At 42.4% G+C, this 17,882-nt stretch overlaps 1 protein-coding gene across 4 annotated transcripts in view; it reads right to left on the reverse strand.

The window, feature by feature from the left end:
• The window catches only part of Nipal2 (NIPA like domain containing 2), a 96,690-nt gene that overhangs the window by 3,163 nt on the left and 75,645 nt on the right, over positions 1-17,882 (reverse strand). For all 4 annotated transcript variants that reach the window (XM_028884467.2, XM_028884466.2, XM_028884465.2 and 1 more), the window contains 2 exons: positions 5,114-5,249; positions 3,276-3,364 (listed from right to left, as the gene is read on the reverse strand). In XM_028884467.2, coding sequence (XP_028740300.1) covers positions 3,276-3,364; positions 5,114-5,249 — 225 coding nt within the window. The remainder of the gene's footprint in view (positions 1-3,275; positions 3,365-5,113; positions 5,250-17,882) is intronic.

Here is a 17,882-nt window from a genome sequence, read left to right on the forward strand (position 1 = left end):
CACTGTCATGGCAGGTCTGCCCCAGGCTGCCTGCTGCAGCAATGCCATCTCTTTGGCTATGTCCTATGTTCTGGAAGTCTGGCCAGATGCCCATACGGGCACTAGAGGAATCTCTGGCAACTGGGCGTTGCCTTGACCCATTTTTCTCCATGGAGCTTCCTGCCATTTTCTTCCTCTGGTTTTCCCCTGTAGGCCATGGGGAAAAAGCATGTATCATCTGGTCTAATGACTTCTCTTCTCTTCCAGTTAGTCCCAGTGATTTCTTCATTTAAGGTCCAAAAGACTTTGCAGAGCTTTTATTAAGTAAGAAATCTTTAAGTCATGGACCATTTGAAACTAGCTGTGTGTGTGGTGGGTGCCAGTTTTGCCGGTATCTTTTAGAAGGTACTGTGTAGGTACTGGAGACACCATGGTGAGCAGGGTGAGCCCAGCCCTTAGGAGAAGCTTACTCAGTCTCAACCTCACCTCCTCACTTACAGAATGAACCTCATCCACTTCTGCTGAATGTTTCCACATGGATGCGTACTTCCCAAGCACTCCCTGGACTGTGATGGACCTCTCTTTAATCATGTGAAGGTTTTTGTTAATCTAGGCAATGTACCCTAATGATAACTTCTCTAAGGGCATGTAAGCTGTATCTACGTGCCCACTCTTCAGTCAAGCAGTAATGAGCTTGTTTGTACACACCTCCCCCAGTGTTTGAGATTTCTGTGTCATCAGAATGAGTTTCTGGAAATGGAATTTCTGTTTTAGAGAGCAGAGACTTTTTTTTTTTTAATTTTAAAACTACATTAAAATTGTAACATTTACCATCTTAACTGTTTTTATGTATGAAGTTCAGTAGTGTTAAACATATTGGCATTGCAGCATATTCAAATCTGACAACAGTTTCATTTTGAAAACTTGAAACTGTATTCTGATCAAGCATTTCCTCTTCTCTTCTCTGGTAACCACCATGTGTTTCTTTCAAGTACATGGGCTCACTATGTTCCTTTTCTTTCTCATATTGACTTGATTCTCTTAATAATGTCCTCGTGTTTCATCAGCATTGGAGCAAGTGGTAGAATTGCCTTCCTGTTAAATGTGAATAGTATTCTACTGTGTGCACTCATCACATTTTTCTGTCCACTCATCTGTCAATGGATACTGGGATTGCTTTCATCTTTTGGCTATTATGGTTACTGCTACAAATTTGTGTTCATTTTTGGGGTACATACACAGGAGTAGAATTGCTGGATGGTAGAATAATTAAAAAAATTATGAGTAACTGCATATTGTTTCCCATAATGGCTATATAATTTTATATTTCCATTTACCAATAGTACGGGAGTTAACATTCCAATGTCTCATATCTTTGCTGTTACTTTTTAAAAAAATTTTAGTAGTGGCCACCCTAGGGTTGGAGTGATTACTGAGCAGTTAAGAGCATTAGCTGCTCTTCTAGAGGTCCTGAATTCAATGCCCAGCACCCACATGGTAGCTCATAGGATGTGATGCCCTCTTCTGGGGTGCAGATGCACATGCAGACAAAACACCATACACATAAAATACATAAACAAATAAGCCTTTGACTGGGCACATTCATTTAATCCTAGCACTCAGGAGTCAGAGGCAGGCAGATCTCTGTGAGTTTGAGGTCTACAGAGTGATTTCTAGGACAGCCAGGACCACATCGAGAGATACTATCTCCACAACAAAACAAACACCACCACACCAATCAGTAGTCATCCTCTGTGATGTGTGAAGTGACATCTCATTTTTTTTCCTTGTTACTGATGTTTAGCGTCGTCATTTGCTTATTGGCCATTTTATATTTTCTTTGCAGACACATTTAGGTCCTTTGCCCACCTAAAGTCAAGTCACTCAGGTTTTGGTGTTGACTTGTAGAATCAGAGTAGAACCTTTTTACGCCCTTGATAATACCATGAAACTCAGTCTGGGAGAGCGGCACCAGCTCCCCAGCCCTGTGAGGTGCCTATGACAGGGCAGACTTGTCCAGGCTGGCTACTGCAATAAAAACCAACGTTTATTGACTTGGCAGGAAGGAACTAGCCATTTCACCTTTCAGCTGCACCTTACATTGCTGGGAGGAGAGGCCATCGAAAAGCCTCACAGCCATTCCACATGCAGCATCCGATGAGCTGTTAGCATTTCCAGAAAGTCCTGAGCGTTATACATTGCCCTATTAGCTGAAAATCCTTCTGCTCAGGGAACTACATTATTTTTTACATTTTTTCTGTATATTGATTATTAGGGTGTATATCATACCTGTAATTCTTTTTGCTTTATTTTAGTTTTCTGATAATTCTAGGGCACATCAACATACAATCTTTTATCACTTTCACTAGAAAGCACTAGACACTACAAAAGATAGATGCCTTGGGATATAAGCTTTTCTTACAGTATTTCTTTGAGGTTCAATTTTTTGGGAAACAGAAGGCTGTATGAACTACTTCAAGAACCTGTCCACTGGCCTGGGGGCACACATCTGTCATCTCAGCACTCAGGATGCAGAGGCGGGAGGATCATGAGTTAGAGGCCAGCCTGGGCTACAGAGCAAGTTCCACAGCAGCAGCCTGACGAGAAAACGGCAGATACTTCAAGTAGCTCGAGATTATTGATAATATTGAGCCAGGGCCTATCGTTATCAAGTTTATAAGTGATGTACTTGAATCTAGTGCATTTTGGTTTGGACCAAGCTTTAAGTTTGTACTTTTTTAACAATATTATCTCTGCAAATGTAAAGGTGTTTTCATTAAAATACAAGAGCTCTAAGAGAGGGCTAGCAAATGTGGAGTCTGTCAGGCCTTCTGTGCAATGTAAATTAGGTCAGGAACCCTGTTCTCTCATTAAGGTGATGTGGGCACAGAGGACGAGTTCAAGAGGAACTGGGGTGTTTGGCCTGCAGGGAAGACTCGAGAGGATTCTCCTGTCATTTTGATTAGCAGGAGCTGCAGGCAGAAGACTGAGAAAGTGGAGCAAAGGTGAGTGTCTTGAATTCATAAGGAAACTAATTTGAGCTCCAGAGTAAGGAAACACTTTCTAGTCACTAGAACTCTCAAGTCAGTGAGTCATCAGAACAGGGCTGAGCTGCATCAGGAAGCAGAGAGCCCCAGGGAGTATTCACACAGAGGAGAGGACCTCGGAGGAAATCAGACACTGGCTGAAGGCTGGGGACGTGGACGCCCAAAGCTCCCCTGTTCCTCCTTTGAGTCTGAAAATATCTTGTACTTGTGCTGGGGTGGCTTCACCTCCCGTGGACAGCCAGGACTCACCTGCGATGATGGCACTAGTTGTGAAGAAAACATGGTTGACTGGAACCACTGTGGTCATCGTGTAGAGCTTTGTGACTTGGTTCAGGAACCTATAGGAGATGGCAATTACTGAGGCTCCAGGTCAGCAGGCTCAGCAGCACGCTAACAATAACTCGAGGAAATGCATGCTCTGTAGCCTCAGCTACAAAGGAGAGGAAGTGCAGAGGAGGGCACTTCCAATCAGCGGTCCGCGCTGCGATGCATCTGATGTATGAGATCAGATGTCAGGTTCTATGGTCTGTTTAAATCAACAACAGTACCAATGAAAAGCAATTAATCATATTCCGAGGCCACAGAAGTTTGAGTTGGAAGTGATTCAAGTTGCTGGACCAGTATCACACCGGGGCGGATTCATTAGGATAGACCTTAGAACCTGTGGAATATCAGATCTGGGGAACATACAGCTATCCACTGACATGCCACGTGCCAAGAAAGCAGACGGAGAAGCAAAGGAATGCGTAATGTTTCAAAAGCAATGCTTGGTGCTCCAGCTGCAGAGCACATGTCGGAGCCGAGCTGCTCCGCCACCCCCAGGAACTCAGGTTCCCACCCTGGCTGTGCTGCTCAGGCAGAGACAAAGCAGGGCTGCCTTGCATGGCGTTACCTGGGAGGTTTCACAAGTACTGCTGCTAGGTAGGGCGAGTGATCTGCTCACTCTCCAGCAAGGACAGCAGATGTCAAGAATAACCGAAAAAAAAAGGGTTGTGGATAAAGCTAGTGTGTGTGTGTGTGTGTGTGTGTGTGTGTACGTGTGTGTGTGTGTCTGTGTGTCTGTGTGTCTATGTGTGTGGACACATGTACAAACAAACCTTGGGTAATTTTAATGGGAATCAAGGTGGAGGACTACACTTTTACTTCGTGAGAGAGTTAAGTAGGGTTGACAGGATACAGCCTTCCTTTAGTTGTGTCTGCCTTTACATTCCTGAAGTGTCCTATAAAGTAACGACACTAATCACTAAATCCCCCAAGGCACTGCAGCAGCACCGATTAATTCAGAAGACAGAGGTGGCGAAATAGAATGGTGAAGTATGATAAACACACTCCGTCTTAGGCAGTGGATTTCTCCTGTCACTCTCCTGCCCCAGGCCCAAGATCTACAGACTGCTGCCATCTGTACAACAAGCCCCACCCCTCATCAGCAGTTTGAGATCTGGTTTCCTTCTGGGCACTGGGAGATGGTTCTGCATAGTGTTTTGGGGTGAACTCTCTGGCTAACTCAAAAGAGCCCAGCAGGCAGAGGTTTAATCACAATGTGAAAAGTGATTAAAACAGATGGAGGTGGGGGCAGGAATTAAAATTTTTCCATGTCACTAGTATTAGGACCCAAGAGAAACATGAAACAATCATTCCTAAATCCCATGGAAATTCTGGCCAAAGATACAAAGTTCTGGAGAAAGGGTTTTCCTCCGGGCCAAACGTCTGGTTTCGTCCATCTCTGGGCAATTAATGAGCGTGAGCTAAGAGATGGAGGTGAAGGTTCATGCTTTGCCTATATTTAGCAAGAAGCCCTGGATGTGGACCTGCCCCTTTGATTTATTGCTAATGACAACCTGTGTGTGATCGGTATTAATTACAAGCAGAAGAGCATCAGGGAAGCATCGAGCACACTTGGCTGGATGGCGGCCTCGAAGGCAGTTCTCAGTACGAACTAATCACTGGATGGAAGAGGAAGCAAGGCATGCTGGCTGTGGAGAAGCCGGAGGTCTTTGCCGTGAGAGACCGGTTCACCTATCACCTAAGCCGGCGCAAAGAGGCCCAGAGGTCCTGAAAGGCCGCTGAGTTTGTGGACACTGACTTACTTGACTTGGAAGACACAAGAGGCGACCATGATGACAAGCATGACATAGAAGATGGCGTAGGTGAGCTGCATTTTACCCGACACAGAGAGGGTGATCATGCCCGAGACAGCTTTCACTGAAATCACAGTCAATGAGGCTGGAAGATAAGAACACAAACAAAATCCATGTTTGAGACTGGTGTACAGATACATATCTGAAGTTTACTTGCTGGAGCGGCTAATGTGCCAATTGTGCTTTCAGGACCGTGTTTGGGAAGGTGTGTGCCAGGGGGGACACACGCGGGGCTCCTGTGTCTGCCGTGGGATGGGAGGGCGGCGGGGGACACACGCGGGGCTCCACGGCTCACACTGTGTCTGCCGAGGGATGGGGGGTGGCGGGGGACTGGGCTTCTACTCTGCAGCAAGGTGCTCACTTTCCAGCCCCAGCTGTTGGAAGACTGCCAGGGAGACGACAGGAAGCACTCGCGGATGGGAAAGGAAAAGGCAGTGCGGGGAAGCAACAGGCCAGAGCGCCGAGGCCTTCCAGGGAAAATGACAGATGACAGTGGGAAGCCCAAAGCTGAACAGGCCAGAAGACAGGAAGCAAACGGCTTCACTGAGCAGCCCGTGTTTACGGAGGGTGGTGCGAAGGTTTTGTTAGTGAGTGTCATGTACTTTCTGACGAAGACAATAAAGAGATCCGGGACCAGAACTGAGCATTCATTTCTCAGACTGAACCATAAATATGACATTTACATGAGCAGCATCTTCTGATGGTCTGTGCTGAGGAGGGACGCCGGTGGGAACAACTTTTCATAGGTCCAGAAATCAATGAAGAAAAAAGCACTACAAAATGGACTGCCAAAGCAGCATGTATTTTCTTCTCACGTTTCAATAAAATCCAGAGCTTTTTATCTGTCTCAGATCCTTTGAAATTATGTTGCAAACCATTTCATACTTCAGCTGAAACCATAGAAAATTCTCAAGCAGGGGCTGAGAAGATGGCTCAGTGGGTAAAGCGTTTGCTGTGTAAATACAGGACCTGAGTTCGAATCCCCAGAACAAATGTAAATACTGTGGCCGTGTGCATCTGTAACCACACTGCTGGGGGTGGGGTAGAGGCTGAGACAGTGGATCCTGGGAGTTTTCTGGTCAGCCAGTCTAGCTCAAACAGCAGGCTTCCAGTTCAGTGAGACTCTGTCTTAAAAAGATGGAAAAGTGACTGAGAAAGACTCCTCAATGTCAGCCTCAGGCTGTCACCCATGCCCAGAGGAGCAAGGCACACATGCAAGATACAGTGCACATAAAAAGAAAATTCACAAATAATTTTTTACATGAAATCAAGTAATTACAAGCCAAACACAATGTGAAAGGGAAGAACTCCTGTATTACTGTTGTTGGTTTACATAGGTCATAATATATCAGAATGTTTTCCTTTTTAGCTTTTAAAAAGAACATATAAAATATATAAAGAATATGTTTAAAGTAGGTAAAGACCATCCATAATTGTATATTTCAAAATCTGAAGATTCACTATACTTTGAAGAATACTAGGGCACACTTCCAAGCTAAGTATTTTCTTTCAATTAAAAGTCTTAATTATCAGAGATTAGGAGACAAATTCTAAAATGAATCTCCAATCTGAGCCAGGAGATCTTATAACTTGGGTCCACTCCATCTCAATGTGTCTTTTGACCTGATCTGCCACATCTGACTGAGACCCAGTCAGGCTTTAGGTAACCTATGGATTTTAAGCTCTGTACATCTGTATGTCACTTGGTGGTTAAGTCTGCAGGTCACTCTTCAGGGACCCCTACTTCCTCCTGAAACTGGAGCACAGTGTGGCTATAGCCATGTGGTCTGGCCAGCCAGGTCTCCCAGAGGGCTGATTAATGGAGAAGCAATTGAACACATTGTTCCAATAGCCTCAGAACCTCAGGGCTACAGAGGACCTTAGAGGCCAGCTAACTTAACTAGAATTCTTTAGAAAGCTGCTAAACAAACCACCAGCTTTTATAACTGATCATATTTTGGATGTATGAATAACTGCTATTTTTGTAATTCTTCAAGTTATTTCTAGGCTGGTTATCAAGCACTACAGAGCACTTATTTTTGCTATTCTTGAGTTGGGGGGAGGGGAGGGTGACTGGTGAGCATAGGTTGAAATTCACAATTGTGACACAGTATCAGTGTGATGTACATTAGAGACCTCTGCATACAAGGAAAGATGGCTGGAAACATCACTAAGATACTATCAATTGTGATCTATGATACTGAGAGTATGATAAAATTAAATTAAAATATCTATAAAAGAGAGGAGGTAGAGCAAGGGGAACATTCCTCCGCTGTTGGTGGGAGTGCAAACTTGAACAGCCACTTTGGAAATAAGTATGGTGGTTTCTCAGAAAATTGGGAATCATTCTACCTCAAGACCCAATGATACCACTTGGGCATATACCCAAAGAATGTTCAATCATACCACAGGGACACTTGCTCAGCTATGTTCATAGCAGCACTATTTGTAATAGCCAGAACCAGGAAACAACCTAGTTGTCTCTCAACCAAAGAATGGATAAAGAAAATGTGGTACATATACACAGTGGAGTACTACTCAGCAGTAAAAAACAATGACCTCATGAAATTTGCAGGCAAATGGACAGAACTAGAAAATATCATCCTGAGTGAGGTAACCTAACTCAGAAAGACAAACATGGTATGTACTCACTCATAAGTGGACAGTAGATGTAAAGCAAAGGATAACCAGATTAAAACCCACAGCTCCAGAGAAGCTAGGTAACAAGGAGGACCCTAAGACAGATGCATGGATCACCCTGGGAAGGGGAAATAGATGAGATCTCCTGAGTAATCTGGGAGCAAGGGGGGCAATGGAGGGTAGGGGATAGGGGATGAGAACATAAGGGAACAGGATGGTCGAGCTGGAACAGGGATGGAGTGGGAGAGCAATGAAAGAGATATCTTGATATAGGGAGAAATCATGGAGACAGGGAGAAACCTAGTACGAGGGAAGTTCCCAGGAATCCACAGGATGACCCCAGCTTAGACTACTAGCAATAGAGGAGAGGGTGCCTGAACTGGCTTACTCCAGTAATCAGATCAGTGAATACCCTAACTGTATCATAGAGCCATTCTCCAGTAACTAATGGAAGCAGATGAAGAGATTCACAGCCAAGCACCAAGAAGTCCAGAAGTCTAGTCAAAGAGGAGGAAGAGGGATTCTATGTGTTGCTGGAGGGCTTCTCTCCAGGTTCCCCAAGCCCCGCAGTCCCACAATCCACTTATAAAATAATCACTCAGACGCTTATATCACTTATAAACTGTATGGCCATGGCAGGCTTCTTGTTAACTGTTCTTTTATCTTAAATTAACCCATTTTTATAAATCTATAGCTTGCCACGTGGCTGGTGGCTTACCGGCGTCTCTACATGCTCTTCTCCTGGCGGTGGCTGCAGTCTCTCCTCCTTCTTCCTGTTTCCCCAATTCTCCTCTCTCTTTGTCCCGCCTATACTTCCTGCCTGGTCACTGGCCATCAGTGTTTTATTTACATAGAGTGATATCCACAGCACTTCCCCTTTGTTCTTTTTTTTAAAAAGGAAGGTTTTAACTTTAACATGGTAAAATTACATATAACAAAACAATTACCAAGCAAGAATTATAGTTACAATATTAAAGAAGATGTCCTATCTATCTTATATTTGTGAGTTTAAGGTTTTATAGCTAACTTATCTTTTATCATAACTGAGGAAATTACGACTATCTAGTCTTCAACCACATCAAAGACCTGAGAAGGAACATAATGGTACCTGAGAAATGGTAGATGGATGCAAGCAACTTTCGGGAATCTTGCAAGAGTAGACCAAGACAGCTGGCAGCCTGGACAGTCACCTAATGTCTCTCAGCATTGTTGGTGCATTCAAATTGGCTACAGGCCTAGAGTATCTGACAGACCATTTTTAGAAGCAGGAATTTTAAGAGACCATCTTACCCTGTCTTGGCAGAGTACAGTGGTCGCTTTCCTTGTGTCCCACTTGTCCAGAAAGGACAGCATTGCATTTGTACTGTCAGCCATCAAGGCAAGGGCAGTTCTTTGCCCAGTAGGCCATTTTGTGCCAAAAGACAAACTTCCAAATGGAAATGTCTTAGAAGCCAACATTCTCTCGGGATCAATTGGTGCAGCCAGGAGCAATTGTGTCTCACGTCAACAGAATTCTAAGTTATTTAAATGCCATATTCTCTAGGTCTATGAAGTGTTTGAAGATTACCTATCTATCTGAAATATATCTATGTATACCTAGAAGACTTAACTAACATGGCTACAAATATGATTATCATAGATGACTAATTATTAATCTATTTTTAATTATCCATTACAATTTTAAATGAGTTACATAAACATAATATCTCAAACAAGAATAGAAATATATATATATATATATATATACAGTATAACAAAATTAACTTCAAGTTTGTATCAATAAACTAAAATTTATACCAATGTAAAACATTTTAAACATAAACTAAAATCTATACCAATGTAAAACATTTTAAACAAGTTGTTCTTTAAAAGTAGGTTCATTAATCTACCCTTTTATCTTATCATCTCCATATCCTATATATCCATATCATATCCCCTTTTCTTTTTTAGAAAGAGATCACATTTATAATCAACCTGTTTTAAATAAAAATATTGGTTTTTCTCTGTCCCACACCAGAGGGCTCTTCTGATTTGGGACAGAAGAATCACTTAACCATTTTTTTTTTTAAAGCAATATGTCTGGTTTAGAGGGGGAGTGAGCCAATTCCACCTCTAAAGCCAGCTTGGTATATTTGGGAATTTGGGCGTAGCATCTCTTACTATTTCCTGCTGGAGGGGGGCGCTGTATCTTATGGGGATGTAAAGAAAATTTTAGACCTATGGGGTAGTCCGTGAGGCTGTATTGTGTGAACCAGTTGCCTTGAAACCGATCTGGATTTTGGATCATCTGGGCCATGGTGTCATCGGAGTCCTTTCAGGGGTCTTGGCTGGTGAAACCTGATGTATCTTAATCTGGAACAAGTCCACAGCCTCTGGCTTTCTGTGGAAACAAAAGCAGAACCTCTTTTCCAAAGTAACATATCCTTATATCCAAATTTTGAAGTCAAGGTACCTTTAAAATATACATTTTGGCATAACTCAACAGGTTTTGTAATCAAATGTTTTTCTTTAGTTATGAATATCAAAGAGAACATAATCCAGATTCTCTGTATGGTAGCCATCTTTATGTGGCTTATGTTTTATATTACCTTGAGCCTTGAGCCTATTGCTTTAAACTGTACCATTGTAAGCCTGAAACGGCGCTGTGGCTGCTGGCTCCGCCCACTTCAGCTTCCCAACATGGCAGTGGTACGTTTTCCGCCAGCTCTGGGAGCCATCAAGTCTCAGAAATAGTGGGTCTAAGCTTTTATCAAAGCAGCGTGTAGCCCAGAAACCTCTTTTTTTTTTTTTTTTTTTTTTTTTAAATACTAGTAAAGACTAAATCTACCACACAGCTTAATTTGCCGCTGGCAGATGCCTCATTTCCGCCATACTGCCGGTCAAACGCACCCGCCAGGAACCCGCCAGTGTCCAAACTTGCGTTTTGCCACATCTAGCTGCCGTATGAGACAAGAAGCAGGAACCTGGTTTTGGCTCTGTTTAGAATTGGTTATTAAATATTCTCAGGTTTAAGGTGGAAACGCGAGCCGTTGGGCGCCATTTGTTGCTGGAGGGCTTCTCTCCAGGTTCCCCAAGCCCCGCAGTCCCACAATCCACTTATAAAATAATCACTCAGACACTTATATCACTTATAAACTGTATGGCCATGGCAGGCTTCTTGTTAACTGTTCTTTTATCTTAAATTAACCCATTTTTATAAATCTATAGCTTGCCACGTGGCTGGTGGCTTACCGGCGTCTCTACATGCTCTTCTCCTGGCGGTGGCTGCAGTCTCTCCTCCTTCTTCCTGTTTCCCCAATTCTCCTCTCTCTTTGTCCCGCCTATACTTCCTGCCTGGTCACTGGCCATCAGTGTTTTATTTACATAGAGTGATATCCACAGCACTATGAGCAAGGGGCATCAAGATCATGATGGGGAAACCTACAGAGACAACTGAACCAAGCTCATGGGAACTCATGAAATTTAGACCAACAGCTGTGGAGCCTGCATGGAACTAGACTAGGCCCTCTGCATAAGTGAAACAATTGTGTAGCTTGGTCTGTTTAAGGGCCCCCTGGCAGTGGGAATAGGATCTATCCCTGGTGCCTGAGCCAGCTTTTTGGAGCCCATTACCTATGGTGGGACACCTTGCACAGCCTTGATATAGGGGGAGGGGCTTGGACTTGCCTCAGCTGAATGTACTAGGCTTTGCTGATTCCCCATGGAAGGCCTTACCTTTTCAGAGGAGGAGATAGGGGTAGGCCAGGATGGAAGGCTGGGGGAGGGTGGGAGGAGGGGTAAGAGGGGGATCTGTGGTTGGTATATAAAATGAATAAAAAAATTCTTAATAAAAAATCTATAAAAACATATATGTTCATTTAAAAATTAGAAAATGCAAGAAAGCTTGGAAAGGAAAATAAAAATCAATTGTCACACCATTAACCCAGTACTTGGGAGGCAGAGGCAGGCAGAGCTGTATAAGTTTGAGTCCAGCCTGGTCTACAGAGTGAGTTCTAGGACAGCCAAGGCTACACAGAGAAACCCTGTCTGGAAAAAAAAAATCAATTGTCATCTTTTTTTGTTGTTGTTGTTTTGTTTTCCGAGACAGGGTTTTTCTGTGTAGGATTGTCATCTTTTTTATAATTTATTTTTATTTTATGTTCATTGGTGTTTTGCCCACATGCGTGTCTGTGTGAGGGTGTCAGAAGCCCTGGAACTGGAGTTACAGACAGGTGTGAGCTGCCATGTGGGTGATGGGGATTGAACCCGGGTCCTCTGGAAGGGCAGCCACGCTCTTAACCACTGAGCCATCCCTCCAGGCCTCAACTGTCATCGGAGTACTCATCCTCATTTGTCAACATCTGGGCACATCATTATTTTACTTTTTTCAAGGAAGAATGTATCACAGCACGCGACTCACACAGTCCACACACTTAGAAACCTATTTTCCATCACCATCACGTTTTTCTGTGCCATGAAGCATTCTAAAGACTTTCATTGGTTGTCAAGAATGCCTTTGTATGAGGTGTATAATTTATTTTGACAATTTCCTATTTTTGGAGATTTAGACTGAATCCTTTTTCCTCTTACATTAAAATGAGGCTGCAGTGAACTTTCCTGAACATAAATCCGTCCATCATTCTGCCTATTTCTGTGGGAAATCACTTGAAGGGGAATAGTGTGTTGACAGCCTTGTGTGAAGGCTTCTGAAACAGTCCCGCAGACAGCCTTCTGGAGTCATGCTGTCACACTGTTTCAGTCTTCATGACACACATTTTTAATGTTTTCTTCTTTTTTCTCTATTTTCTTAATCAACAACCACAAACATATACTCCTTTTGCTGCTACAACACATTCTCCCAGCATCCTGCTCATTCCTGATTTGATTTCTGGCTCTTTTAGTTTAACGCTTAGTTCTTTATCCCATTCTAAGGATTCCTGGGTGACTAGATACTAGATTAACATCTCTTGATCAAAGCCATCAATATTTCAGTTGTTTTTGCATTGACAACCGGAGTGTGCTAAAAATAGGGTGAGGTTTCTGGATCCCCCAGCATTCTGACCCTTGGGAGGACTGTGCATAGAGACTTCAGATTTTTTTTCTAAGAAAGGAGGTCACAGATTGTCATTAACAATACTCACTACACTGCAACAGAACTCAAAACCTAAACAAAAGAACCTCACTAGATTTATCCTGAGATTGACATTCAAAAATTGCTAAGAAAATACAATTTAAATGCTCTCAATGCACAAAAAATGGTCAATGTTTGAGGTGATGGATATATTAACTATCAGTGTGATCATTACAACAGTGTTCATAAATCATAACACCCCTGCTGTGGATATCAATTTGATAAATAAAATTCTGATTGGCCAGTAGCCAGGCAGGAAGTACAGGTGGGACAAGGAGAGAGGAGAATTCTGGGAAGTGGAAGGCTGGGTCAGAGAGATGCTGCCAGCTGCCACCATGACAAGCGAGATATAAGGTACTGGTAAGCCACGAGCCACGTGGCAATTTATAGATTAATAGAAATGGATTAATTTAAGATAGAAGAAGTAGATAACAAGAAGCTTGCCACGGCCATACAGTTTATAAGTAATATAAGTGTCTGTGTGTTTATTTTATAAGTGGGCTGTCAGACTGCTGGGGCTTGGCAGGACTCGGAGAGAAAACTCTCCAGCTACAAATGGCGCTCAATGGGTTGGCAAGAGTTTCCACCTAAAACCTGAGAAAAAAGATTCTAAAACAGAGCAAAAAACAGTTCCTAGTTGTCTCTTTTAAGTTAGTGGCAGCCTGCATGTTTGAGCTGCTATGGCGGGTTCCTGGAGTGCGTGCTTGACCTGCAGTATGATGGGAATGAGGCCTCAGCAAGTGGCACATTAACCTGCCTGGTGGATTTAGCCTTTGCTAGTACAAAACAAAAAAAGAGGTTTCTGGGCTACATCCTGCTTTGATAGAAACATAGACCCACTATTTCTGAGAGTTGATGGCTCCCAGAGCTGGCGGAAAACATACCACCGCCATGTTGGGAAGCTAAAGTGGGCGGAGCCAATAGCCACAGCGCCATTTCAGTCTTAGAATGCTGCAGTTTAAAGCAATAGGTTCACAATAAGACTGATTCAGATAAAATAGTTTACAATGTATGTAAAAATGTATGTAGGCTTGAAAGAGAGAGAGAAAGGAATATATATATACAGTTATATAAACAAATAGATAGTTTTTAAAATAAAGTCTTTAAAGAGACAATAAAGGTAATATAAAAAATAAACCACATAAAGATGGCTATCACACAGAGAATCTGGATTATGTTCTCTTTGATATTCGTAACTGAAGAAAAACATTTGATTGTAAAAGCTGTTGAGTTATGCCAAAATGTATATTTTAAAGGTACCTTGACTTCAAAATTTAGATGTAAGGATATGTTGCTTTGGAAAGGAGGCTCTGCTTTTGTATCTACAGAAAGCCAGAGGCTATGGATTTGTTCCAGATTAAGATACATCAGGTTTGACCAGTCAAGACCCCCTGAAAGGTCTCCAATGACACCATGGCCCAGATGATCCAACATCCAGATAGGATTCAAGGCAAGTGGCTCAGACGATACACCCTCACAGACTACTCCATGATCCTAAAATTTTCTTTGTGTCCCCATAAGATACAGCTCCCCCCTCCAGCAGGAAGTAGTAAGAGAAGCAAATTCCCAAATATGCCAAGCTGGCTTTGGAGATGGAATTGGCTCATTCCTTCTCTAAAGCCAGGCATAGTGCTAAAAAAAAAAAAAAAAAAAAAAAAAAAAAAAAGGTTAAGAGATGCTTGTGTCCCAAATCAGAAGAGCCCTCTGGTGTGGGACAGAGAAAAACCAATATTTTTATTTAAAACAGGTTGATTATAAATACAATCTTTATAAAGAAGAAAAGGGGATGTGATATAGATATGATAGAATAAAAGGATAAATTGCTGAACCTATTTTAAAGAGCAACAACTTGTTTAAAATGTTTTACATTGGTATAGATTTTAGTTTATGTTCAAAATGTTTTACATTGGTATAGATTTTAGTCTATTGATACAAGTTTAAACTTAATTTTGTTATACTGTATATATATATGTATATATATATATTTCTATTCTTGTTTGAGATATTATGTTTATTATGTTTATGTAACTCATTTAGATTGTAAAGGATAATTAAGAAATACATATTAATAATTAGTCTTCTATGATAGTCAAACTTGTAACATGTTAGTTAAGTTTTCTAGATATACATAGATATGTTTCAGATAGATAACAAGAAGCCTGCCATGGCCATACAGTTTATAAGTAATATAAGCGTCTGTGTGTTTATTTTATAAATGGACTATAGGACTACCAGGGCTTGGCGGGACTCGGAGAGAAAACTCTCCAGCTACACACCCCTATATCCCATAAGTTTATATAGCTATACATTGTCAATTTATAATTAAAGTCTCTAAAATTAGGGGGCATTTGAGGGGTAGTTTGGAAACCTAGTACAGTAGAAGCTTCCTAAAACATATACATATATGAAAGTGATCGCCAACTAATGGGAGAGACAGAGCCCCAACTGTCCGTCTCCTCTCATCAAATGAAGTTTCCAGTCTTGGGATTGGGTTACACCTAATGGAGTTGTTGGCCAAAGGGGTTCCATAGGAACCCCCAAACAACCCAGGATGTTACCAAGACTTAGGTTGCTCTCCACAAGTGACAGCTCCCTATTGCTGAGGACAACACCTACACAGCTCACTGAACATGGAAAAGCTGAGCTGGTGCCTGCACAGAGCCTTTACTCCTTCGTTCTAGCATCTAGCACAGGAAGGTACTCTGTACATTACCAAAAGAAATGTAAACACAAGTCAGCCACAAACCCTCTGATCTACAATAGTGTCCTGCCTGCAAGAAATGCTAGGGTGATGGTGACATAAAGCTTGTGGGAGTGACCGATCAATATCTGATTTGACTTAAGGCCCACTCCAGAGATGGCATTGATACCCAATGCTGCTTGGGTGACTAAGAACCTGAGAATAGATAGCCTGGAACACAGGGTGAACCCAAATGCTACTGGTCTAAAATAAAAGTAGCAATAAAAATGACACCTAATGCCATTCTGTTCTACTCATAGATCAGTGCCTTGCTCCTCAGAGAAGCTTCCTCCTGCAGCAGATGGGAACAAATACAGAGACACACAGCCAGACACTATGCAGAGAATGAGAGACTTTGGAACATTCAGCCCTAAATGGGGGTCTCCATCTAATTCCTCCCTTCAGGGCTCAGAGAACCCTGTGGAAGAGGAGGCAGAAAGAGTGTGAGTGTCAGAGGGGATGGAGGACCCCCAGAAAGCAAGGCCCCCTAAGCCAACATGATCAGAACACATTTGAACTCATAGCGACTGAGGAAGCATGCGCAGGGCTGACATGGGTCTGCCTTCCAGTTCAGTGCTTTCATGGGATTCCTGCATGGGTGGGTGACAGAGTCTCTCTTTCTTGTGCCTTTCCTTGGGCTCTCTTCCTTCTGTTGGTTTTGTCCAATTCTGATGGGTTGGGTTTTGTATTATCTTATTATATTTTACTTTATTACATCTTATTTTATTATTATCCCTTAGAAGTCTGTTGGTTTTCTAATGAGAGACAGAAAGGGAGTGAATCCAGATGTGAAGGGAGGTGGGGAGGAACTGGGAGGATAGAGGGAGGGGAAACTGTAATCAGGATGTATTGTATGAGGAAAAAATAAAACCTATTTTCAATAAATGGAAAAAAGATTTAAAAAAGTGTGTGTGTGTGTGTGTATGTGTGTGTGTGTGTGTGTGTGTGTAAATGATGTACACCAGATTGGAAGCCCTTTTGCTCTGCCTTTCCATTTCTTGTGTTTTTTCTTATTTTTGAGATAGGGTCTCATGTAGCTCATATTAGTCTCAAGCTCAAGTATATAGATGATTCTGGCCTTGAACTCCCGATTCTTCTGCTTGCATATCTGAAGTACTAGGATTACAGACATTTTGATTTATCACACAATCAGTATCAGATCAACAATGAAGACAAGGCTACCCATGTAATTTCACTCCCTCTCACTCACCTCCAACTTTGCCTCATGTGTGCTTTTTTGTTTTTTAATTTTAATTTTATATGTATGGGCATTTTGTCCCACTTGCATGCTGATGCCTGCAAAGGCAAAGGAAGGCATCAGATCCCCTGAAAATGGAGCTCCATGGCTGTGAGCCATCCATAAGTTAAAAATCACACCGAGAACACTAAAGGTGACAAGTAGAGGCATTACGAGAAGAAGAGTCTCATCTAGCTGGGCAAGGTAATGCACACCTTTAATCCTAGCACTTGGGAGGCAAGTGGATTTGAGGCCAGCTTGGAGTACATAATGAGTTCTAAAACAGCCAGGACTGCATAGTGAGACCCTATCTAGAAGAAGGAGGAGGAGGTCCATCAAATTCAGGTCCTCTGGAAGAGCAGCAAGTGTTCTTAAACACTGAGCCATAGTATTATGATCATAGTTTTTTTTTTTTGTTTTTTTTTTTTTTTTTTTTTTGTTTTTGTTTTTTCGAGACAGGGTTTCTCTGTGTAGCTTTGCGCCTTTCCTGGAACTCACTTGGTAGCCCAGGCTGGCCTCGAACTCACAGAGATCCGCCTGGCTCTGCCTCCGAGTGCTGGGATTAAAGGCGTGCGCCACCACCGCCCGGCAATTGTAGGTTTTAATATTAAGTATTTTCACAATGATCTTGAATATATATGCTGCAATTCAGTCTGGGTTTGCACTTTGTGTAGTTCAATATTAGAGGGTCTGTGGTGGTATTGTGTTCCCCAAAATATTGTGCACCCTAATAAACTTATCTGGGGTCAGAGACAGAACAGCCACAATATTAAACATAGAGGTTAGGCAGTGGTAGCACAAGCCTTTAATCCTAGCATTCCAGAGGCAGAAAGCCATGTGTTCAAGGAAACAGCCAAGCATGGTGACACATGCCTTTAATCCCAGGGAGTGATGGTAGAAAGCAGAAAGGTATATAAGGCATGAGAACCAGGAACTAGCAGCATTTGGCTGGTTAAGTTTTTAGCTGGTTAAGCTTCAGGCTTTCGAGCAG

Source organism: Peromyscus leucopus, chromosome 20, assembly GCF_004664715.2.
Source record: "Peromyscus leucopus breed LL Stock chromosome 20, UCI_PerLeu_2.1, whole genome shotgun sequence".
NCBI lineage: Eukaryota > Metazoa > Chordata > Mammalia > Rodentia > Cricetidae > Peromyscus > Peromyscus leucopus.